The 25,150-nt window shown below is 41.6% G+C and overlaps 1 protein-coding gene across 3 annotated transcripts in view; it reads left to right on the forward strand.

The window, feature by feature from the left end:
- The window catches only part of KITLG (KIT ligand), an 88,172-nt gene extending 63,351 nt beyond the window's left edge, over positions 1–24,821 (forward strand). The window contains exons 6-10 of one of the 3 annotated variants that reach the window (XM_084638998.1): positions 310–393; positions 9,947–10,056; positions 15,800–15,876; positions 19,007–19,087; positions 20,208–24,821. In XM_084638998.1, coding sequence (XP_084495124.1) covers positions 310–393; positions 9,947–10,056; positions 15,800–15,876; positions 19,007–19,046 — 311 coding nt within the window. In that variant the 3' untranslated portion in view covers positions 19,047–19,087; positions 20,208–24,821. Of the gene's footprint in view, positions 1–309; positions 394–9,946; positions 10,057–15,799; positions 15,877–17,611; positions 18,110–19,006; positions 19,088–20,207 lie in introns of those variants that run through there. The other 2 variants (XM_084638999.1, XM_084638997.1) reach the window with 2 other exon arrangements.
- The last annotated feature ends 329 nt before the right edge of the window (positions 24,822–25,150 follow it).

Genomic DNA, 25,150 nt, shown 5'->3' on the forward strand with positions numbered 1-25,150 from the left:
AAGCCCAGAAGCAGAAACTTAGTTACCTAGGGAACTCTTACTTCAAAAACTTAGGTGCCAAGTGTGTTTAGGTGCTACAGGGTAAGGCAGCAGCCAGGCAAGGGTTTAGTGAATCACAGTGGCATCTAAAATGGGATTTAAGCACCTAAATCTGGTGTTTAGGTGCCTTAATACCTTTGTGGATCCAGCCCCTATAGCCATAATCTAATATCATATGTTAACTGATCAGAGTAGCCCTCTTGCCAAGTGCCTTACGTAAGGGGAACTGTATTTTAAGTTGCATAATACTGACACTCATTTTCTATTTAGATCCAAGAGTCAGTGTAACAAAACCATTTTTGTTACCTCCTGTTGCTGCCAGCTCCCTTAGGAATGATAGCAGTGACAATAACAGTAAGTACAAATTATATAATGGACTGATGATATAGGTATATGAACTGATATATGTATATTTCCATTTAACACTTTTTTTATGAGCACTTAGAGGAAAGTAGCCTTAACCATGCAAAGCAATTGGATCATTATAATGTCTGATGGTACATCGTATTATCTGTAATTACACCAAAATGAAATGACCTGATTCAGTCAGACTCCAGGGATGCCATACAATTACAACTATGTGGTGACTTTCAAAAATGACAATGCAAATCTCTGCACTCTGATTTTTTAGTGCGTTTAAGACTCACAAACCATGTGACCTCAACCAACATGCCTTCCCCAACATTTAATTTTAATGGACAGAAAATGAAACCGTTCCAAACTACTACTGAAATTTTCTTAAATTGGCATCATGACACTAACACTGTTGCTTTACTATGTCAATTTTGATAATACTGAACTAGTGATTTGGATACAGCATATTCTAATAGGCCACGTTCAGATGGACTCATTTTCCCGTCTTCCCAATCTTTGTACAACTCCCAGTTTAATGGGTGTATTTTTAAGGGGTGAAGTTACACCCCGTTACCTAGGGAGGTGGTAGAATCTCCTTCCTTAGAGGTTTTTAAGGTCAGGCTTGACAAAGCCCTGGCTGGGATGATTTAACTGGGAATTGGTCCTGCTTCGAGCAGGGGGTTGGACTAGATGACCTTCTGGGGTCCCTTCCAACCCTGATATTCTATGATTCTACACATATTTAAATATAGATGTTCTGTAGTTTAACTTAGTTAAAATTACTGCAGACTTAGAGGGTGTTTTTTAGTCTTTACAGCAACTTAAACAAAATAAATTTTAGATCTAGTAAATCCTGAGCTGAGGGGATTAACACAAAACCAACAAACTCTTAGTATGTTATTTAAATCAAGCATTTGATTTCTTACCTCCGGAGAGTGAGGGGTCTGTCAGAGCCTGATGGAGACTGAGGTGTTGCTCTAATATTTGTTGCAGAAGTTAGAGCAGTACCTGGGTGGACATCCAGAGCCCTGATTTCAGTGTCCTGCCTGTAGGAGAGAAAGAGGTTTCCCATCTTCTGCCCTAATAAATTATCTGTGGAAGGCATTGGGAACATCACTGAATCTGCCGACTGCTGCATTGGAATGAAAAGAAAAGTCATCAGGTATTTGCAGGAACTGCAGTGAGACTGGAAATGGGAAGGAGAGTTTACACTGGGGAACAAAAGTAACTCTCCATTAGTAACTTCTGGCTTGATACCAGGAACTACTACTTTCTTGCCAGCATCCCAGGTTGTAACAGTATTATTTCCCTAGCTCTTTTTCTGCACCAACAGCTGTGACACGCTGTATGTCTCTTTCCAGCTCTTTCCATATACTTCCCATGTAACTGGGGTGACTAAATATGTGGTATGGTGGGATGAATGGTGCTGCTCCTGCTGAGGAACGCACAGGGAGAGAGAAGCCTGTGGCAGCCTGCCTTGCTGATGAGCAAGAAAGCAACTCCTGGCCACGAGACAGGAGAAGTTACTAAGAGAAAGGCACTTCCCCCCCACTCCCTAGGGGCCCTTACACAAACTGACTCTTGGCTGCCTACATTTCTGCTCCCTGCTTGGCTTGTGGCTCTGCACACCAGCCCCTAGTTTCCAGAAAGAAAAGGAGTACTTGTGGCACCTTAGAGACTAAAATTTGAGCATAAGCTTTCGTGAGCTACAGCTCACTTCATTGGATTCAACCAATGAAGTGAGCTGTAGCTCACGAAAGCTTATGCTCAAATAAATTTGTTAGTCTCTAAGGTGCCACAAGTACTCCTTTTCTTTTTGCGAATACAGATGAACATGGCTGCTACTCTGAAACCTAGTTTCCAGAAGATTCTCACCCTCACCCACCATTGCCACTTTCAGATATTAGGCTCTCCCTGCCCTGTTGCTGTCTCTTTAGGAGGTGTGTTTGGGGGAGATTTAGGGTAGGTCTGCACTTCAAGTGTAATTCCCAGCTTGAGGAGACATGTCTGCACTAGTTCTCATTGAGCTAACTGACTAAAAATAGAAGTGTAGCTGCCGTAGCACAAGTGATGGAAGGAACTCCCTGCCCTGAGTACAGTTCCATCCCAGACACCAGACACACAATCAGATGGCTAGCTCCTCCTGCCACTCATGTCTATGCTCTATTTTTAGCTGCTAGCGCATTCTGTGATAGCGTAGAATCATAGAATATCAGGGTTGGAAGGGACCTCAGGAGGTCATCTAGTCCAACCCCCTGCTCAAAGCAGGGCCAATCCCCATTTTTTTCCCCAGATCCCTAAATGGCCCCCCTTAAGGATTGAACTCACAACCCTGGATTTAGCATGCAAATGCTCAAACCACTGAGCTATTCCTCCCCCAGGTATGCATGTCTCCTCAGCCTGGGAATCAAAACCCTAGCTCCAACTGTAGATAAACCCATTGTGTAGAGCCTTCATTCCCTAGATCTGCAGTTAAGTAGGATTGGGACAAAATCCTACCCCTGACTTCCAGCAGCCAGACCACCTCTCTTTGGAAGAGAGGAATGTCACTCCAGGACAGGAGCTGAGCTCTGCCCAAGTGGGGACACGAGGTTAGCCCAAAGCCAATCAGCTGGGACGGGTAGGGCTAGAGAGAGCACACACATAGTTGGGGCCTGAACAGGTTCAGTTTTTTGCTGTGGCTGCTGGGGGGAGTAGGCCCAAATGCATCCTGTGCCCAGGGCTATGGGATCAGCCCAGAAGCAGGCCAGGGCACAGCTGGAGGAGCAGCCTACACCCAAAACAGGAGCCTGGACCAGCACAGTGACCATGGGATTGATGCCAGGCAATGCAGCCAAGATCAGGACTCCTCACACCATAGCTAAGTACCAGTGACTACCGCAAGGGGCAGAAAATACACTGTTTGTGACTGAGACTCTGGAGCTGCAGGTAGTTTAGACTCAGATTAAATCTATGTGTTTTAGTACTGTTTTCAAACCAGCACCTTCAAACCCAAGTTTCAAACAGGAAGTGAAGATCAAGGGTAGAAAGAAATGTAAAATAGGCATTTAGCTATCAATCTGACATACCATTCATTGCTCACAAGTTAAAATTGAGAATCATTTTGTGGGCATAATCAGGTATTTAGATTCATGAATGATATTACTTAAGCCTTTCGATATTTGGGCCCAGAAAACTGGACCCATAATTAATTTCCCCCACAAAACTCAATATGAGAGGCATCTCTGAAAATGAATTTAGCACCCCATTTGGGGAGGTTACTAAAACTCAAGTTTTACACCTTTTAAAGTACTGTGATCAAAATATTCACACCCACAACTTAATCTAAAGGTTCATTGTATTCAAACTTTGTACAGTGAAACACCCATAAAGGAGAGGTTGTCAAAAAACTGCAAACCGTTTCCATTAAAATTATTTAGTTGGGGAAAAAAAATGGCCAAAATTTTGATCATCTCCATCTGTGGTAATTTTTTAAATTAAATATTGAAAGTAATTATTTTTGGATTCATGTTTATAGAACCTCTGTTTACAATTATATCCTCCCAGATGAATGTCTGACAAATTATGAATACTGCATTGTTAATGAATCTGTTCACAAGAAAAGATGACTTTGTAACTGCTTTGAATTCCAAAGAGCATATAGTGAAAATCTGAAATGTATTATAAAAGCTCTGTTGAAAAAGGATGATTGTAATATAGAATTCTGCATATATTATAAGGAAATGATATTAAACTTTTTACAGTTTGAATGGATGTTTATTTCAACAGTCATGCCTGAGGATCTCTGGACATTTTAATAAAATGAAATAAAATTGCAAAAATAGAGCAGCATGTCCTGAGTAGTTCCCATAACAAGAAAACAGGGAAAAACAGCTTGTCAGTCTGTTTAATCTCACCTCCTTTCCCCTTTCTGACAAAATCCTACCCAAACCAACTGAATAGTAAACTGGAAGGACTGATTCCATTCTCATTTTGCCTTGATGGCAGTAGTGCAGTACCAATCATATGATATTGAATACGGAACTGTCACATGTTCCAAACCAATTTTTTCCCCTCACTAACATGATTTCTCTACTGAAAACAACTGACAGCTTCTTCTGTCTGGTGCTTCACCTTTCCATTTTTATACAGTAACTCCTCACTTAACGTTGTAGTTATGTTCCTGAAAAATGCAACTTTAAGTGAAACGATGTTAAACAAATCCAATTTTCCCATAAGATTTAATGGGAATGCGGGGAATTAGGTTCCAAGGAACTTTTGCGGGGGGCAGACAAAAGGCATTATGTACTGTACTGTGGTTGGGAAGTGCCTATGGCTTACCCCACACAGGCTCAGCCAGCTGCAGGCAAGAATGCTAGGAAGCACCTTCGCAGGAGCAGTGGCAGCTTACCCGGAGAAGAACAGATGCCAACTTTGCCAGGGGATGGTCCAGGCCCGCCTCTTCCCACTCCACCTCCTCTCCGGAGCACACCGCATCCATGCTCCTTCCCCCTCCGCCCCCAGAAAGTCCTAAGCGCCGCCAAACAAACAAACTAACTGTTTGGCGGTGCTTAGGACTTTCTGGGAGGGAGGGGGAGGAGCAGAGATGCGGTACTTCCCTGCTCTTCCCCCTCCCTCACAGCACTTCCATGCCACCAAACAGCTGTTTGGCAGCGCTTAGGATTTTCTGGGAGGGTGGGGGAGAAGTGGAGATGCAGTGCTTTCTCGCTCCTCCCCCTCCCTCCCAGAAAGTCCTAAGCACTACTGAACAGCTGTTTGGTGGGGGGGAAGCAGTGGGAGGGAGGGGGAGGAGGCGGAGAAGAGGAACTTGTGCAAAGCTCCCTTGTAAAGTCTTGCCTGCTCTTCCACAAAATCTGATATGCAGTGGACAGAGCAGGCAGCCAAACGATGTTATAAGGGAGCATTACACAACTTTAAATGAGCATGTTCACTAATTGAGCAGTGATGTAACTTTGAAACAACGTTAAGCAGGAGGATGTTAAGTGAGGAGTTACTGTACCCTATCCTATTTTTAAATTCTAAGTAATGATTTTGGTCACATTCTTGCGGTTTGTTCTGCATAGGTGGACTGCTGTGCTATGCAGAGTCCCAGTGAAGTCCAATAAGGGTCTTCAACACAGAAAAAGTTGCAGGGTTGGTGCCTTGAGTCCTAATGATGCCTGTTCTTTCAACAGATTAAACCAAGATGAATAGTCAAAGTTAGTCTTGTTATCCAGGTTGGGTAGCCTCCTGTTCCCCTGTTTAAAATTCAAAAAGTCTGACTTTTACTTATTTTTCACTTCTAGCTCAGTAGTGCTGTTTGTACTTTCATGGAAAGTTCAGTGCTGCATTCTGCCATTTTGCCTGCTGTTTCTTTGCAAGAGTTTGACTCATTTCTTCAGTACTGTGCAGCTCAAAGAATATCCAGGCATGCCTTGTGTGTATCCATAACAATCCCTAAGTTTTTCCAGGTAGAATTTGGATCTTTTTAATTAAGAAAATATTATTTAACAAAATATCTTCAAAAGGCATTAATCTGCTTTGTTTCCAGTTCATGAAATTCATATTGCATTCCATTTCTTTGACCCCTTCTTTTTAATTACAAAAGATTTACCAAACAGGTGGGAAATACTGATTTTGAAGTGATAAAATAGTGTGATAATTACTTTGGAGATGAGTAGATATCTAGGGCAAATCCCTTTGAGACAGATATGGCAACAAAACGTAATGTCTGGCCTGAATTGTAATTTCTTGCTGAACCTACATACATGGTGTAAGATGTATTTACCAGTTCAGATAGCTTTGTCAACAGAGATTGTAAGCTACCAGAGGCCAATAACTACAGTGCCTGGATCTTGTGTGATCAGTGATGCATCTGACTTTTTTTTTTTTTTTTTTTTTTTAAGTTCAGTGGAACAAACAGCTTATTTCATGGAAATTAGCCAAGTATTTTGAAAAACCAATTATTGTTCATGATGCTACAGAGGCCCCCTGCAGAGGTTGCAAGCTGTCAGGTTCCAGAAATAGCTTGTAACTCTTCCTGAGTGTCCACGAAATTTACAACATATACTATTTTCAGTTTGCTGACCATTGCACTCTGCCATACAGCAGCTCCCAGATGTACTCACTAATAAAAGGTAAACCTGGCTCCTCAGAGGAGGAGCCTGCTCCCAGATTCTCTTTAATGAGTGAGGGAAAGCTCCCTTCCTCTCCGGCTTGGCGAGAATGATCAGCTGACTGCCCCTAGAAACACTAAAAACAGGGAGAAAGGCAGATCATTAGACATTTCCACACCACAAAATATCAGTAGACTGTGGGAGTCTGAGCCTGTTAGGAATTTTTAAATGGAGGGTGGGTGTTGCCCAAAACCTGCTGAAACTCAAGTGTTGTTTGGGTGACTCTTACCCTATTTGGGTTTGAAATTTCTATTGTAAGGAAGTAAAAAGAGGCAGAACATTTTTTCAAAGTGAAGTTGGACAAGATTTACTATGATGTCAATTCCCCCCTCTCATTCTGTGGTGCCCTCTTCTCCCACGGTGAGCTTTGTCAGCTTCCCACACAAATGCTTCTGCTTTCCTCCATAGCATCCCCTATCAACTGAACACTCTTCCTGAGTACATCTGTAAGGCCACTAACTTCTTTGGCCTAGATTCCCTCTTAAAACCCTATCTGTGCTGTGATTCCAACAGAAAACAAACCAACTGAGAAGCTTGAGGAGCCCTATGAGAACAGTGTAAATATAATCTATTTTGAATATAAACATCTGAACCTAATTGCATATATTGTACCAATTCCCCATATCTTCTCTCCAGGAGGGGCAGGGATCATGTGGTACAGTTTTACTTTTTTTTTTTTTTTTTGGAAGTACCTACCCCTCTGCAGACATTACCAGAAATAAAGCTACCACCTTCTATAAACTCAAAAGGATCTTAAACAAATTTACAAAAGAGTTAAAATTTTTCATGACCTGACATGTATTTAGAAGACAGTGTCCCATATGCCCTGCCTCCCCAGGTACAAACCTAATTGAGTATTCCTTTCAAGTTTGTGTCAATGCTAAATGAAGGCAAAACTGAATGTTGAGGCCTTCTTATCAGAAATGAGACTTTCCAATCAGTAGTGTCTAATTTTAAGTCAAGCTAGTTTATAGTCCAAAGACTTGTTGAAATATGTACATTAACAAATGTGAAAATGTAGCAATTAACTAGATATCTGTGTATCTAGCTGAATACTTTGAATAACTTTTGTTAAAAGTGTTTTATGTAAAAGTCTACACACTTGCCCTTGCGTGCTGAGACTGGCATTGTAGAGTAGGTGGAGAATTTGTGGTAGGTTATATATGGTAACTAAGGTAACACGTTATCAAATAACTTCTCTGCTCTCTGAGATCTGCAACAACATACATACCTTCCTTTGAAGATTATTCATTTTTCCTGGAGTATACAGAGTGTGACAGACCCAGACCAGTGAGTTACAGGAGTTTGGTCTAAGGCATATATACTGGCCACTGGCTGAATAGTGTTCTGTTCCCTGAGTGACCAGAGCAGGGGCTGCACTAGAGCAATCAAGAACCTGCTAGAACCAATTAAGACAGGCAAGCAAATTAAGACACCTGGAGCCAATTAAGAACATACTAGAATCAATTATGGCAGGCAGACTAATCAGGACACCTGGTTAAAAAGGATCTCCCATCAGTTAGGGGAGGAGGTGCAAGGAGTGAGAAGGCATGCTGCTGAGGGATTGAGGAGTACAAGCATGATCAGGCTTCAGGAGGAAGATCCTGCAGTGAGGATAAAGAAGGTGTTGGGAGGAGGCTATGGGGAAGTAGCCAAGGGAGTTGAGCTGTCATGTAGCTGTTACAAGAGACACTGTAGACAGTTGCAATCCACAGGGCCCTGGGCTGGAACCTGGAGTAGAGGGCAGGCCTGGGTTCCCCCATCCCCCCTCAACTCCATATTTGAGATGAGGAGGTGACCTGAACTGTGGGTCCCACCAAAGGGGAAGGTCCCTGGCCTATCCCCTGACCCACTAGGTGGGTCAGCAGAGACCGCGGGGATTGTTCTCCTCCCTTTCCCCATGCTGGCCAGTGATGAGGTTAGCTGAGTGAATGGCAGGTTTGGCCACTAGCAAAAGTGACCAAACTGAGGGCTGCTGTGAATCTCTGAGGGAAGCAAATCCGCCAATAAGCGCCGGACCCACCAAGGCAGTGGAGGAACTTTGTCAAAAGAGTAAGGTGTTTACAAATGGGAATGCCCATAGCTTTGGGTAGTTATATACTCTAGTTGTATAACTGTAAAGTGTCCAAGAAGGAAATATGGCTAATGAACAAAATATGGATTTCTTTCCCTGGGCAGAAGCAAGTCTGCATTCTTCCTGAGTAAACCACAAGAACCATGTTGGAATTACTTCTAAAAATAAGATCTGTGTGTAATCAGCAATATGAATTATTTTCATGTGTATTCAAGAGGTCTAGTTCTAGTTCCAAACCGCCTCAGGTCTAGTACTAGATATGGGGTTAAGTTATTAGTTGAGTCATGGCCCTAAATCTCTGAAATGCACATCAGCAAACCCATCCCAAATCCAGATTCTTACATAAACTCTGTGAATTGTGGGAGGGCTTGATAAAAGATGTGCACAGGGAGTAGAGACTTACTGGAAGACTAAGCTAGCAGAAACTGCAAATTCTTTGGAGGGAAAACCGCCACAGACCTCAGATTAACCAGTTTGTTCTGTGTTCAGTGTTCCCACTCTGTTCCACATAACTGTGTCTGCTGCATCTACCTGTCTTCCTTTCTCCAGAGAATCTCTACTCTTTCAGTAATGTAATAATTGAGTATCTGTTCTGCTTGATTAAAATTTCCCTTTAGTATTTACACACCTGCAGGGTTCTAGTAGAGTTCAGTCTTGATCAGAATCATGATTAAACACAGGACTTATATTTTATAAACTGCATATTATTGTTATCTAACCACAGCATTTCTTTTCCAATACTCAGTCTAAGGTTTTCAATGTATCCTGATAATGCACCATTTCAGCTGCAGTTCCTGATACTAAGTAAAGCTAGGTTAAAGCTGTTTAAATCAAGTGTCCTGTAGCTCAATTTGCAGTTTAGAAGGTGGAATCCTAGGCTACCCCCACAGGATTTTTCATATCCTGCCTTAACTAACTAACCAAAGGTCCAAATTCTGGCCTCAGCCTACACATAACTCCTGCTGAGATCAGTGGAAATTGCTTGTGTGCATGAAGGATAGGACTTGTGCAGTAGCAACAAAAAATTTCCTCAAAAAGAAAAGGAGTACTTGTAGCACCTTAGAGACTAACAAATTTATTTGAGCATAAGCTTTCGTGACTACAGCTCACTTCAAATTTTCTGTAAGTTTTTGGCATGAATATCACCGCCAACAAAAAAACCAACCAACCAAAAAAAAACTTTGAAGGAAGTATTTATCTCAGTTACCTGGAATGCTGAGAGTTGTCATTTTATGTACATAAATTAGCTATTGTTAACAATGCTGCTCTGAAGAGAAATTTTTTCCATAAAATCTGTCTTCACTTATCCTGCTTTTAATTACAGAAGAGGCACTCGACTTCATTAGCAGCCCCAGCCTGAAAGGGATAAGCATAGCATTGCCGTCATTGTTTTCTCTTCTTATCGGCTTTACTTTGGGAGCCGTCTGCTGGAAGGTGAGAAATTTTCAAACTTACCTGGGTAGGCAGAGACCGGTTACATTTTATCCCTAAGCAAACAAGTATCCTGATTTTAAAAACTAGGGGCATATCATTTGAACTTCACTGAATTATGTAACTCTCAAACATATATAATCAGTGAATCTCTGTTTTTAATTCCTAACTCACTCCTGCCCTTCCTTCCAAATAATAATAATAATAATAATTAATAATACTAATAAAAAATGCCTGTTGGTGTGCTAACACAATAACTCTAGGCCTGAAATTTAGGAACTAGAATTCCCACAACTTTCCAGTTGTCCCAATTTATGTCTTGATGTGGTAGTGCTTTTCCATTTATTGAGGTCTTGTCTGCACTAGAAAGGGTTTACTCTTCTTCAACACTTAGCTGAATAGTCCGCAGTAGCAATTGTTAGCCCTTTTTTGGTCTGTTCCTGTGTGGCCACAAGGGCTTGATGGCCCAAGAGTCCAACATCAGAACAGACTTGATGAACCCATGTAATAAGGGGGCTGCCTCTGGGCTGTCTCCACCCCTCATTGGTGGAATTTTATCCCAGATATTACAAGCCACGCTGAGAACTTCATTTGTTGTAACATCTTATGGCATTCTTGTGACATGTTTGAAAAGCATAAGACACTGTCTGTGGACAATGGTTCCAGTAGACAAATGAAGTCATTCCACTTTATTCCCAATATACGACATTGGCATTTTTTTTTTATGGAAAGCCTCCAGCTTTGCCCAGTCTGAGTAGCATACTGTCCATGTTTCACAGCCGTACAACAGTACGGAGAGGATACAGCTCTAATAGATCCTGAATTTTGTGGTCATCCTGAGATGATCTTGATTCCATATTTGTAGTAAACGACACATGGCAAGTGCTGCAATACCAATCCAATGGAGAACCTCTGTGTGAGAGTTGGAGGAACTGGTGAGTATAGAACCCAAATAGCAAAAGCTGGAGACAGCTTTGACAGTTTCATTGTTCAAAGAGATTGGTGGACTTGGTCCTAGATTTTGCAGCTTTGTCTTTGACCATGAAACATGGAAGCCAACCCTAGCGAACTCTTTTCCATTTTCTGGAGTGCCTCGTAAAACCTGTTGGGGCTCTGTTCTAGAAGAACAACATCATCAGCATAGTCAAAGTCTGAGAGCAAGAGATCACCAAGCTTATTGCCTGTTGACCTGATGGAATGTTGCATTATGAAATCCATTTCCTGACAAAAGAGTGCAGGGGTTAAGACGCAGCCCTGCCTGACACCAGATACTGATTTAAAAGATGCCAACATCCAATTCCCCAGAGGTACATTGGCAGTGGTTCCATTATGCAGCTCTCTGATCAAGTCCAGCAGAGTGGTAGGAACACGTACACCTTTTAAGGCCTTCCATAGTGTGACTTGGTCAGCTGATTCAAATGCAGCCTTAAGATCAATACGCGTGATGTGCGTGGGCTTCTTGAAGTCGTGGTGTAGCTCCGACAACAAGCAGAGGGCCAAAATGATGTCTATTGTGGACCTGTTCCTCGTAAAGCCTGACTGTTGGGGGCAATGCTTCTGATGTAGCAGGGGCTCCAAATGCACCAGCAGAACATACACACATTCCCTGGCATGGACAACAAGATGATCAGCCTGTGGCTCTTACATTCACTGCGCAGTCCCTTGCCCTTACAAAAGTGAGATCACAATACTGTCCTTCCAGGTAGCTGGCAAGGTTCCATATCTCCACACCAGAGAAAAGATGGCCAGAAGTGATTCTGCTACAGGGTCAATAGCACAATTTAGCATCTCTGGGGGGGATGCCATCAGCGCTGGCTGCGTGTCCGTTTTTCAGTTTACAGATGGCATTCTTCACTTCATCCAACATTGGTGCAAGTGTCTCAGTCCCAAATCACAGTGGTTGCCAGATTTCCTAGCTCTAAACAAGCAGCAGCTGGAGGGTGGTTCAGGGTGCTGTGAAAATGTTCCATGCAGCGTGAGAGGATGTCATCATCCGATTTACATGGGTGGCTTTGGCTGTCCCTCAGGATGCCGTTTGTAGCGATTACCTCTTGACCACTGAGGTTGCAGATTGCACAGAATGCCAGCTTTAAGTTGAATTGGGCTTAGCCAGGGGAGACATCATCCGCCACTTGGTTATAATATGCCTCATGATTGCAGTGTGACAGGGTGTTAAACTTTCGCTTCAGCTGAATACAAGTGTGCTTATTGCTATGCTGGCAGACTGTGGCCTTCAATTTGATTGTCTGGAAGGCCTGCTCTGATAGCCAGAGTCAGCGTGCTGAGTGCCTATAGCTAGACGTCCCACTTTTAAAGGGACAGTCCCGTTTTTAAGCCCTCCTACAGGTGTCCTGACTTTTTTTAGAAAACAGGCAAATTGTCCCATATTTTCTGTCCCCCACCCATCAGTACTGGTGGGTTCTGCTGCTGGCTGGTTCATGCTCGCTAGCTGCTCGCCCACCAGCGGTGAGTGGAGGGGTCCACTGGCCGACATTGGGGGGGGTGAGTGCAAGGCTGGGAACGGGGCAAAGCCGCAATGTGCGGGGCTGCAATGTGCGGGCTCCCCCTGCTGGTCCGTCAGCACAGCCCCCAGGACACTACCCCACATACTGTTTCCGGCCAGTACTGGCTCTGTGCTGTAAACTGTGGTGGCTGGTGAGTGTGGGCAGGTGCCAGGCAGGGGCTGGTTACATGTCGTCTCTGCTGCCCACTATTGACTCTTTACGTGCTTCCCCTCTTGCTGTCCTCTCACTGCTTTGCCCCTTCAACCACCAGCTCTGCTGCTGCTCCATATCCCTCCCCCCTTCCCCCCAGGCAGGGTGTGTCTCTCTCCCAGCACTGTGCAGAGAACCAGCCCCTGGTTGGAGCACTCAGCTCACCAACAGCCCGGCTGGCAGGCTCCTTCCTTCCCCCACTGCCTCTGGTTGGGCAGGCACTCTGAGAAAGCCCAAGACCCTTCAGCCTGGGGCGCTGACCAGGAGGACCAAAGCCCTGCATGTGCCAAAGCCCCACACAGCACTGGTATGGGGAAGCCTCTCCACCTCTCAGCTAAGCTCTGGAGGGGCAGGGGGAAGCAATTTCCAGACTGTTCGTGCCCCAAATCTGCAGGCTCCACAGCAGCCCCCGAGGCAGGATTTTAGCACCCTCTTCACCCCCCCCCCCCAGCCTAGGTCTTACCCCCAGGAAGCGTGGGGCTGCTCTGTCCCCTAGGCACCCTCCCCTGATGAGCCACCTCTCTGGCCATATTCGCTGAAGCCCCTGCAGTCAGGTTCCCTGGGCACTGGAGCACTGTGCATCCTTGGGGCTTAACCTTTTCCTGCCTGCACTGTAGCCCGTGGGACAGGAGGTAGCTGGGTTATGTCAGTGGCCAGCAGCAGCCTGGTGATGTTAGCTGCCTTTCGACATTCTGTGGGCAGAAAGAGACAAGCTGCTTCCAGCCACATGGGAGAGGGAGGAGAGGAGGAAAGAAGAGATGAGCTCTGCAAAGACACGGACCAGGTCATCCCTCCCCCAGCACAGTGCTGAAAGGCTGCTGTTGGCCACATTCTGGTGTGAACCCAGGCAGAAATCTGGGGCGGGGGAGCATGTGACCTTGTGTGCCCCCCACCCCATGCCGCCTCAGGAAGATGCGGCTACAGGTACCAGGAGAGGCTGGTCCATTCCAGGGGGCCCAGCCAGGCATGGAGGGTGGGGAACACCAGGAAGGGAGGCTCAGGTCAGTCAATCCCCCTGTGTGTGAAAGAGAGATGTATGGGGGGGGTGTCACCTCTTCCTGTGTGAACCCTAAAGCCTTAGAGATAAGAACGTAAATTAAAAGAATCCAGCTACGCAGCATTTCTTTTTAATGGGCACAAGCAACTTGATGTTAATTTGAACGTTTGTACTGCATAGTTCTGATTGATTGCCGTTGAACTCGGTGGGCGAGTAATTTTACGAGGTATCCCATATTCAGCATAGGGAAATACGGTCATCCTACCTATAGCTAATCGTCGGCTTAGCAGATTGGTGGAGGATGGAGGTGAGCAGAGACCAGGCAACCTTGATATTGTCTGGCAGGTCAGCTAAAGAAGAGAATCTATTGCTGACGTCGCTGCAAAACCTGTTGGCTAAACCGGCACATGGAGAAGTGCATCAATGTCAAATTTCTTCATCATCGCAGAGGGCTTACCTGCTTGTCGGAGAGTCAGTGCCATGCGGGCAACCACTGGGTGGTGGTCTGTGTTCATAGCATATTATGCACCACCAAATACTCTACAGGAGGTGAAGAGACACCTATCACACGTGGGATGATGTCATCCAACTACTTCTGAGAGATGCCATAGTGAGAGATCCATGACATCTGGTATATGCATCACCACTTGAACCATGACCCAAGAATGGAAAGGTTCTGAGAGGCGCAGAATGTGAGCAAGCGGCAAGAGTTATCACTGGGTGTACATGAACCGTAAAGACCAATAACCCATTCAAGCCCAATTCGCAGGGAGCCAATAACTGCATTTAGGTTTCCCAGGATCATGAGATTATTATGTGGAGGGACGGTGTGTACTAGAGATTCCAACTGATTGTAGAAATGACCTTTGACTAAATCAACAGATTCCTCTGTCGGTGCACAGACGACTATGACAGCGAGGTGACCATGCCGATGTTTAAGACGTGCAATAAGTAATCGAGATGACACAGGCATCCAGGTTATCAAGGAGGACATGGTCTCGCCTCGCAGTAGTAGTGCTACCCCATGTAAGTGGTTGGGGCTGCCGGAATACAGAAATAATCTTCCACCTCATGGCTTCCATGATCTATCAGCCTTGCTTCCATTAGGCCTGTGATTGATATGCCAAGATGATTGATTTCACCTGAGACAGTGACCTGATGACCACACCTGTAAAGAGTTGCAACATTCCAGATTGCAATTTTGATGAATTACTGCAGATCCCCGCTACAATTGAATACACTGTCACGGTATATTGCAGATATGCCTGCCGACATCGGAGGATGCATGCCCACTAGGGGGCTTTGGCACAAGCCCGTCATATTTGCACCAAAAGAGGATGGCACCGGCAAGGCCATCTACAGCTGGGAGTAGAGCAGGGGCTGTAACTGGTGCTGAGTGCCAGGTTATTCAAGTTGGTCAAAAAGTTATACCAGCAAACCCACCTAGCAGATGCACAAAATTATTTTACTGGTATAGATTATAACAGTTCCCAAATTATGTAAACTATACTGGCAAAAAAACATTTTTGCCAGCATCACTGTGTCTTACTGGGGATTTTGCCAGCATAGCCCCATCAGTTAGGGGTATGATTTTTATCACACTCCTAATGACATAGCTGTCCCAGCAAAACATTTAACAGTAGATCAGATTTAAGTTTCTATAGGTTCCAATCCTGCACAGCTTTAGAGGAGTAATCTTGCTCACACAAGGAGTTCCAGTTGATTTTGTAGGACTGGTTCTCACACTCTAACAATTAGGAGCTATTAACCTGGTATTGTACTTGGTTAAAAACATAACACTTCATTGAATATAAAATACATATAAATTCTGCTATCACACTTGCATGCATAACTCTGCTTGACTTCAGTGGGATGCATGTGAGCATCTGAAAGCGAGATTTGATTTATCTGGTACAAGAACATATTGATACTGAAAATAGAAAGGGAGACTTAAATGAATAATTATCATTTGTTTTGGTTATTTTTTTTAAAGTGTCACTATACAGTAATTATATCTGATGCACTTCCCTCGTAGAAAACACATCGCACACCCAGACCAGAAAGTGATGAAACAGCACAGTGTAATAACTGTCAAGAGGATAATGAGATAAGGTATTTTGCTTCACTGAAGTCTTTACATACTTGATTTTTCAAAGATGAGATGTATCATTTTTCTGTTTCTTAATGGTTTCTCTTGTTGTCTGAAAGGTGCACTTGGAAACAAAAAAAAAAAAGTGCATATTACCAAGATTCTTGTCATAAAAATGTATTGGATAGAATTTGTGCCCAGAGTATGTCCCTTAAAGTGTGCTGCTACTCTAAATGTACGTATGTTTTTTCTGGATACAAAAAAACTCCATTAGGAGAACATTATTGTTGAAAGGTTAATCACTCAGAAGCCAGGGAGAAGTTCCATACTTGTAATGTCAAGGGAGGGAGTTCAGCTACTGAATTCTCAGCAAATGGCAAAATCTGCTTCCTGTGGTAGCAACTTCCCTTCAAAGGGGATCTTTTGCGGAATAAGATGGATTTAATATTCCTTCTGTAGCAGATTAAAAATGAAAGACTTGTAGGCCCAAGGGAGACCACCTGGGATCACATCCCTTCATCATATATGATTATCCTTCATCTTCACCTCTAGTTGTCAGTACTGAGACAGAAAAGGCTCATCTCTTCAGACTAACTTCCCCTTCTTCTATCAATAATTTTCCCTCTATGTAGTAGAAGACGGTGGAGAAAAGATACTGTCTGCATGTCAGCTTTCCCCTGGGGGAGGAGAGATGCCCCTCTCCTTTCTGAGTAGCAGCCGTGTTAGTCTGTATCCGCAAACAGAAAAGGAGTACTTGTGGCATCTAAGAGACTATCAAATGTATTTGAGCATAAGCTTTCATGAGCTACAGCTCACTTCATCGGATGCATGCAGTGGAAAATACAGTGGGGAGATTTTATATACACAGAGAACATGAAACCATGGGTGTTACCATACACACTGTAATGAGTGATCAGGTAAGGTGAGCTATTACCAGCAGGAGAGGGAAAAAAAACCTTCTGTAGTGATAATCAAGGTGGGCCATTTCCAGCAGTTGACAAGAACGTGTGAGGAACAGTAGGGGGGAAAAATAAACACGGGGAAATAGTTTCTCCTACTGGTTTTTGAATGTTATAATTCCTGACATCTAATTTGTGTCCATTTATTCTTTTACGCGGAGACTGTCTGGTTTGGCCAATGTACATAGCAGAGGGGCATTGCTGGCACATGATGCAATATATCACATTGGTAGATGTGCAGGTGAATGAGCCTCTGATAGTGTGGCTGATGTGATTAGGCCCTATGATGGTGTCCCGTGAATAGATATGTGGACACAGTTGGCAACGGGCTTTGTCCTCACCTATAACCCAGTTGGAGAACACTTCAATCTCTCTGGTCACTCAATTACAGACCTAAAAGTTGCAATTCTTCAACAAAAAAAAACTGCAAAAACAGACTTCAATGAGAGCCTTCTGAATTGGAATTAATTCGCAAACTCTGGACACCATTACATTAGCCTTGAATAAAGACTGGGAGTGCATGTGTCGTTACACAATGGAAATGGCCCACCTTGATTATCACTACAAAAAATATTTTTTTTTCTCTCCTGCTGGTAATAGCTCACCTTAGCTGATCACTCTCATTACAGTGTGTATGGTAACACCCATTGTTTCATGTTCTCTGTGTATATAAAATCTCCCCACTGTATTTTCCACTGCATGCATCCCATGAAGTGAGCTGTAGCTCACGAAAGCTTATGCTCAAATAAATTTGTTAGTCTCTAAGGTGCCACAAGTACTCCTATCCTTTCTGTTACAGATGGAGACCATGGTGCACTCCTCACAACTTCCTGCCCTCCTGCTGCTTGAATGAAGGACCCAGATGTTCCAGTGTTTCTTAGTATGGGGAAAGGGAAGGCAGGTCATGATGGCCTCTCTTCCCCTGGGGAGTTTTGGTAGCAGCAACAGCTGTAAGGGGAGGTTGGTAGATAGCAGCAGATGACTTTATTTCTTCCTTCTGTGCTTACTCCACAAGGGAGGTAGAATTTGCTAATGAAGGGGGAAATGATCAGTCCTATGAGATAAAACAGTGCTGAAAGACTGCCATACAGGAAGGGGAGCAGCTGGGTGGTATCTAGCCAATCCCAAAATATGATTGGATTTATGTAGAGACCAGCAATTGGAAATCGATTTTGCCATTCACTGTGCTATGAAGCACGGATTAATATTGTGAAAATTCACATGAGCCAACTTCAAATTTAACATTCATGTGAATATTCAGGTAGGTGTGTTCATCTTGAAATCTTTACCCTCTTCCTTAACTATTTTTTTTTTTTTATTCAATCAGTGAGAAGAAACAATTCCACAGACTTAGATGACCAATCATACTTTATGAACCCAAAGACTGAAATTTTCGGAGTGTTCAAACAATTTAGAATGGCTAACAAATTCATAAACATCAGCCTATGCATGGAGGATTAGTTAACATATTAAGGCTTACATTAATATAGATATCATTCGCAACAAAAAACTCATCCCACTTTAGTACAGTGACTAATAAAGCTGAACATCTTCCCCTTGACACCACAGGTAGAATGAAAAAAAATTGAGACACAGTTCAATGCAAGAGACTACCTCTCCAAAAAATTCAAATTGGCTGTTTTCCCCATCAAGTCTTTTTAAACATATACAATATTTTCTCCTAAAAAGAAAAGGAGTACTTGTAGCACCTTAGAGACTAACCAATTTATTTGAGCATAAGCTTTCGTGAGCTACAGCTCACTTCATCGGAAGCATACTGTGGAAATTGCAGAAGACATTATATACACAGAGACCATGAAACAATACCTCCTCCCACCCCACTCTCCTGCTGGTAATAGCTTATCTAAAGTGAGCTGTAGCTCACAAAAGCTTATGCTCAAATAAATTGGTTAGTCTCTAAGGTGCCACAAGTACTCCTTTTCTTTTTGCGAATACAGACTAACACGGCTGTTACTCTGAAACCTGTCAATATTTTCTCCTACCATCCCATCACAAAGTTTTGATCTTCTACTGTAATTAAGTAGCACTTATTAGTGCTCAAACACTATTTGACCGCAAACACTGTGGTGATGCTTGTTAATGTATTTATTTTAACTAGCAGATGCAGCCATTAATTGCCACCATTCCCTGAAATTTTAGCACAATGGAAATAAATTTATTTTATGTCTTCCAGTATGTTGCAGCAAAGAGAAAAAGAGCTCTTACAAGTGTAACTGTTGCTTTTTTCCAACACTGTTACTGTTTTCATGTACTGGTAAGTCCTTAAACATGACAGTATGACAGATTCCTACCACAAACTTCATAAATTTTGTCAGCTGAAATTTACGGTGTCTATTCTGTGAAGCCACATCTAAAGCTAACTTTGTATTAGTCAGCTTAGCCTACTTGTAAGACAGTCTTATTGCACATATAATTATCCTGTGTTCTGAATTTAGTTATTTAACTTGCAGCCAGCCCTCTCAATATCACAGTGGGAGACAAAGATCCCAAAATGAGGGACAGCTCTCACTTCCTCCTTTGGTGTGACAGCCAATTGAAGAGTCATAGGCCCTTCATTGAAAATTTCCAACCCTCACTCCCCAAGTCCCTCTTCAGCTGCAGTGCTATATCATGAAGAGACAGGCTGTCTCAGAATAGTTTATAATATAAATATATTATCCTGAATGCAATAGATGAGTGGGGGAAATAACAGAAAGTAGGGAAAACGTTCCACAGGGGAAGAATATTTACAGAATATACTGATGTGATTCCAGATATGAAATACTATACTGCTAAGCTATTGGACTGTTCTGCATCATTGTCAAACTCTATATTTATCCAGGACCTTCATTCATGAAGCATTAGTATCATATTGGTATTAACTTGGCCACCTAGTTGTGTGGGAGAAAAAAGCACATGGATTTTATTTTCAAACAATACTGTAAAAGAAAATGCCAAAATATTTTGCTTTGACTACATGATTTCCATAACCAATTAATTTACTCTAGAAGACCAGCTTGCCTTTCATTTTAACTTTTTTTAAAAGCTCTATTGTTAAGGCTTCCCTGTACTGCAACTGTACAACAATCCTGCAAATACACATATGAGCAGTCCCTTTAAATTCAACAGGACTACTCGTGTGTGTATGCAGGAACAGGGTCTAAATGCATTCTGTGCCCAGGATTGGGAAGCTAGAGGAATTGTACATTAACTCTAATTGGGGCCCCTTTAAACATGTTTGGCAATGTGCTTTGGGATGAAAGAATGTACATACAAGTTATTTCATTATTTATTTCTATAAAGAAAGTATTATATTTCTCTGCTAGGCTTCTACTACTTATTAATGAGTATGAGAAACCAGCAAAAATACAATTTTCTTTCCCCCCCACCCCCAGGCAGCCAACAGTTCCATGTTTGCTTCATAAATGAAGCAACTTTAAGCATATTCATATTCCTTCTGGAGTGACAGACTGAGTCTGCATTGGTTGCTGCCTAGGATCCATATCGATTCAAAGAGATGAGGGCGAAGTGTGTGTGTGTGTGTTACTGTGAAACCAACACTGAATTGAATAGCATCAAGAAGAGTATGCTGTGAGCAGGACTGTATGTTATTCAAATACCTACCTTGTGTGGAATTGTAACTGTATAGTCCTTACAGCTGATTCTGGCAAAGGAAGTACATGGCCTGAACAAAAGACATCTTTCTTTCAAATGCCGCCAGATACATGTAATCTTTGAAAGTCATAAGGAAGATTGTATTCTTAATTTACATCCTGTGTCCTCTTGCTTACCCTGATGCCTACAAATGGAGTACTCTGAATTGAAAAAGAAAATGCAGAAATGGATACAAAAACATACTCTGCAGTACTGTTGTAAAAAACTTGCCAGTCAGGTGGTGCAATGGACCAGTGTGCTACCCTTTCACTTCTAAGAAACTGGTTTAATATCTAGCAAAGGTCATATGTAAAATGAGAGGTGGTCTCTGTCTTGTGCCGGGTGGATGTATGTCCATCTCAAAAATCCTCCACAGAACTTGTTTGGGCTGGTGGTCTCCATTTAGGAGAAGCAAAGAATGGATCAAAAAGAAGTAAAGCGGAAGTGACGGTAGCAGGATGGAGCTTTGACAGCATTAGAAGAAACTGTTGGATGTGTGAAGACTCCAGTTAACATTCCAGCCATAGAATGGGGAGGGGAAACAAAGAATTTGAATTGCATTCAACATCTGAAATAACACTAAACGCAAGAAACCTTTTCTAAATATTGATGATGCATGCCACTGATTCCTTGGCTTGTATAAGATGTAGGAAATGTGGAAGATACTGAGAATGAATTTATTAATTACTGCTGACATACAGTAAAAGCTATTTGTATTGTGTTTTAAATTACTAATAATGTTTTATTTTTTAATCTGGCATTCTCCTTTTCTTTTTTTTTCTTTTTTTTTTTTTTAAGATGAAATCTAGTCAAGGTATGAAAGCTTTATTTCTGGTTGTCCTCAGTGTCTACTGCTATTATTAAATACATGGACTACAGAAACAAAACTGATAAAAAATTAAGTCTTTTTCAGGCATGCATTTTTAAGGAGGCACTAAAAATACTATACTGAAACTTGCAATATGCGTTTTATGCATCCCATTTGTACAGGCTCTTTCCAGATAAACTACTTATCTATTTTAAAGTTGTCTGCTGCAGAAAGTAGGAATGTCTCACCCCAAATGACAAACTGCCTAACAGCTGACTATTAACCCAATAACAGTTTTAATTCAAATATGTCTAAAATATTTTGTTTTAATGTCTTCATAAAGCTCACTATATCTTAGATGTACTTTTATTTAAACTTTTAAAAGAACTCATGGATGCTTTAGTTATTTCCTTAATCTGCTATGAACTATATGTCAAAGGAATTTGCTATATATAGGGTCAAGTAATTATTAAGACATTTGAGTGCCACAATGTACAAAAAGTATTATGGTCAATGATGGAGATTACAGACATGTAGAGACACTTTGGGTGGAAACTTGGCAAGTCAGTGGCAAACTCCTATTGATTTCAGTGGGGTCAAAATTTGCCCATTAGGTCTAGTTTTCATTTACACTAAGTCCAGTTTTCAGTGTTTTAGCAGTGATCCTCAGCCGGTGTAAACTGTCATAGCTCTATTAAAGTCAATGGAGCTATGATAATTTACAACAGCTGAGGATCTGTCCTTACAGCAGGTCAAAGAGGCTTTTGTGTAAGTCAGAATTGGGCCCTAATATCCTGACTTTCATTAGGTGCTGGAGCATCTACCATTTCAATTGAAATAAATGGGAGAAGTTCAGCACCTCTAAAAATCAAACCCTTGGCAACTTTTAGCACTACGGAAAACCAAGCAGTAGAATTCTCCATCTGTAGCAGCTTAGTGTGACACAATAATGTATGTGCCTGTATTTACTGGTCCCTTAGACTAGTATTTGATGCCTACTTTAAAAGTTCCACTTTTTGAATCTTAGCATGACCGAATGTTTGTTTGGGAACTTGCACCTAGAGCCCCGCAGCGGGACTAGGATCCTGCAGAACCCGCTGCCATAATAGCAGGAGTGGGTAAAATGTCCTTTGTTGCTGGAAGGATTGGGTGGGCAAAAAAAAAAAAAAGACTGTCATAATTTGTGGGAAAACACTAAATATCTCGTCAGTTTGGAATAAATAGAATTTCAGCAATGTAAAGCAAGTTTCTTTTTATTTTAAATAAAGGTTTTAATGCTTAAATTTAAGCAAGGGATAGAAAGATTTGATGTCTATTATAACAGGAGTTAAATGTATTTTCACATGGTTTAAGCAAGCTTTGTTTTATTCTTTTAGTGGTTAAAAATTGTCTGAATTTTGTGTGTGTGTGTTAACCCACTGTTGTTTGTTTTAATAGCATGGAGGGAATCTCTCTCACACAAGATTTGCAGAATCTAAGGTTTTTGAGGGTGGGAGTGGAATAAAAAATGCAAGAAACAATGCGGGAGCAGGTGAGAGTGGGTCCTGCAGAAGCAGGATTAAAAAAATAACCGCATTCAGGGCTCTGCTTGCCCCTTACTGGTTGTGTTGAGATAGAGGAAATGTGCCCATAATAAATGGCAACAAATATCACTGAACACTTGACAAAAATGTTAGACAATAAACATTTCCCAGTTGCTGCAATCTACAGTATTTTCTCAAGAAAACTGAATGCATTTGGAATCTTGTAGCGGTTTTCTTAGCTTCTGTAATGGAACAAAACCCAATGTTATTCAACTACCTTAATTGTTCATAAAGATGCTATTTTTCCAAACTGAATATTTGAGGAAAATTAACAGTAATAAAACATGAAGCATTTGGAGTAATACATCTTGATGTGTCTCAAATTAGGCTTTGAAGTTCAAATTACAGTTTTTTGTTGAGTTCATTTTACCCTTGATAACAATGAATAGTGCATTTATAAATTGATATAAAATTTGCCTCCAAATGCAATGCTACTAAACAGTAACAGTCTTAAAACTTAGTTATAAGACGGGGTTTATAACAATGCCACACACATTCATCTTTGCCACAGAACAAGGTAAATTTGAGGCTGAATGACATTCATGTATCCCTGAAACAGCACCCATGTACAATCCTTCTGACAACACAAAGTTTACACAATCATAATTGTTCTCATTTGGAATGGAAACATCCATTAGCACAAAGTGCAATAGCATCACGTGAAGCATTTGAGCTGGATAATCAATTTGACAGCTCATGGCTTTTCCTTCATTTTTATCCGACTTACCAGGTGTTTGGGCCTTCTGAGAGGAGTATCACAAACCTGAATAAATTTAAATATTTCTAAATAGGGTAGATTGTTTGGCATTTGGAAATCTAATAAGATATATATGTAAATTGTTATAAAGGGCCTGATTCTGCTACCTGTTGTGTAGAATTTACTCCATGCATGGTGTCAGTCATCTGCCAATTTACAAAAAGCAGTTGATATCACTGGGACCACTGCTGGAGTAAGTTGCTACTCAGTGGGAGTAATGGTGGCAGAAGGAGGCCCTTAATTACTTTTGCCTATCTTGTAAGTAGTTGTGCAATTCCTGAGTACAAATAAATGTTAAAATCCTTCATTTTTAGGAAGGGTCAGACCTTGTCTTGTTGTGATTAGAAAATGAGTGTCCATTTATTAAAATGGAGTGCTTTGTTGTATTAAAGTCAACCTAAATTATTCTCAGATCTCAGTGGATTTTGTAAGGAAGAAACATTTGGAAGTTTCCTTGGGAGAAGCTGAACTTTGCATGCTATTAATAGCAGCTTTGTGAGAATATAAAGCAGCTAATGGTATACTGCAAAATTCAATGTGCTCTTTTAGAAGTGTGTTTACTTGAATAAATTAATGGTACTTATTTAGTCATGAAGTCATTTTATAAGAGCTTTTAAAAACTAATGTGCTCTTCCATGGGACATGTATAAAAACATCTTAAACTTGCACATTTTCTAGACTCTGATCTTCACCACCTGTGTATTTTCTGTTGCTATCCATTTGTAATAGTGAAACTGCTCAGCACACACAACACAACTGTTAATTTGAAAAGTTAACAGTGTACTACTCTAGCTATTTTCAATGAGATTTGCATTTAAGAATTATCCAGAAATTTTCTCCAGATCGAAGTTGATTCAACTATGTATTTAAAATAGATGTACAGTAATACTGGCATGTTGCTATTATATTAGCAAATAGTTGGGATGTGGAGATTTCAGACTCTTTAGAGACAGAGGCACAGACATTGGTGGTTGCGTCATGTGAGAGAGTTTGTATATTTTGGTGTAAATAACAACACAATCTTGCATAGTTACATTCTGACTGAAAGGTTAAGCAACAAGGTTTATAAAATGTGATATGTGTGTGTATATATATGTCCTCTTAAAAATAGATGTATACCCTGATCCTTTTTTATACTGGTTTGAAAATGGAATTACATTATATACATATACTTTATTGTTCTAAATAAAGATTTTATGCACTGCCATGATATGAGTACATTGTCTTCACTCAGTCATATTCATGATCTCTCATAAATCCTGGCATATTCTTAAATGGATTTAATGGTATTCTAGACCCCTTTGCATGGAGACTCTATTAAGTAATGTGCAGATATTTCAGAAATAAAATTCTATGAAGTCTTAAGATGTGTTATACCCATTATCAAGCTTCTAGTGCCAACACACATTTTTATTTGTGATTCAGGACACTACACGCAGACCTCAGATTAAAAATTATTGTAGCTCCTTAAGGGTATGTCTACATAGCAATTAAAAACCTGCAGCTGGCCTGGGTCAGTTGGCTCAGACTCATGGC

Source organism: Lepidochelys olivacea, assembly GCF_965140295.1.
Source record: "Lepidochelys olivacea isolate rLepOli2 genome assembly, chromosome: 1".
NCBI lineage: Eukaryota > Metazoa > Chordata > Testudines > Cheloniidae > Lepidochelys > Lepidochelys olivacea.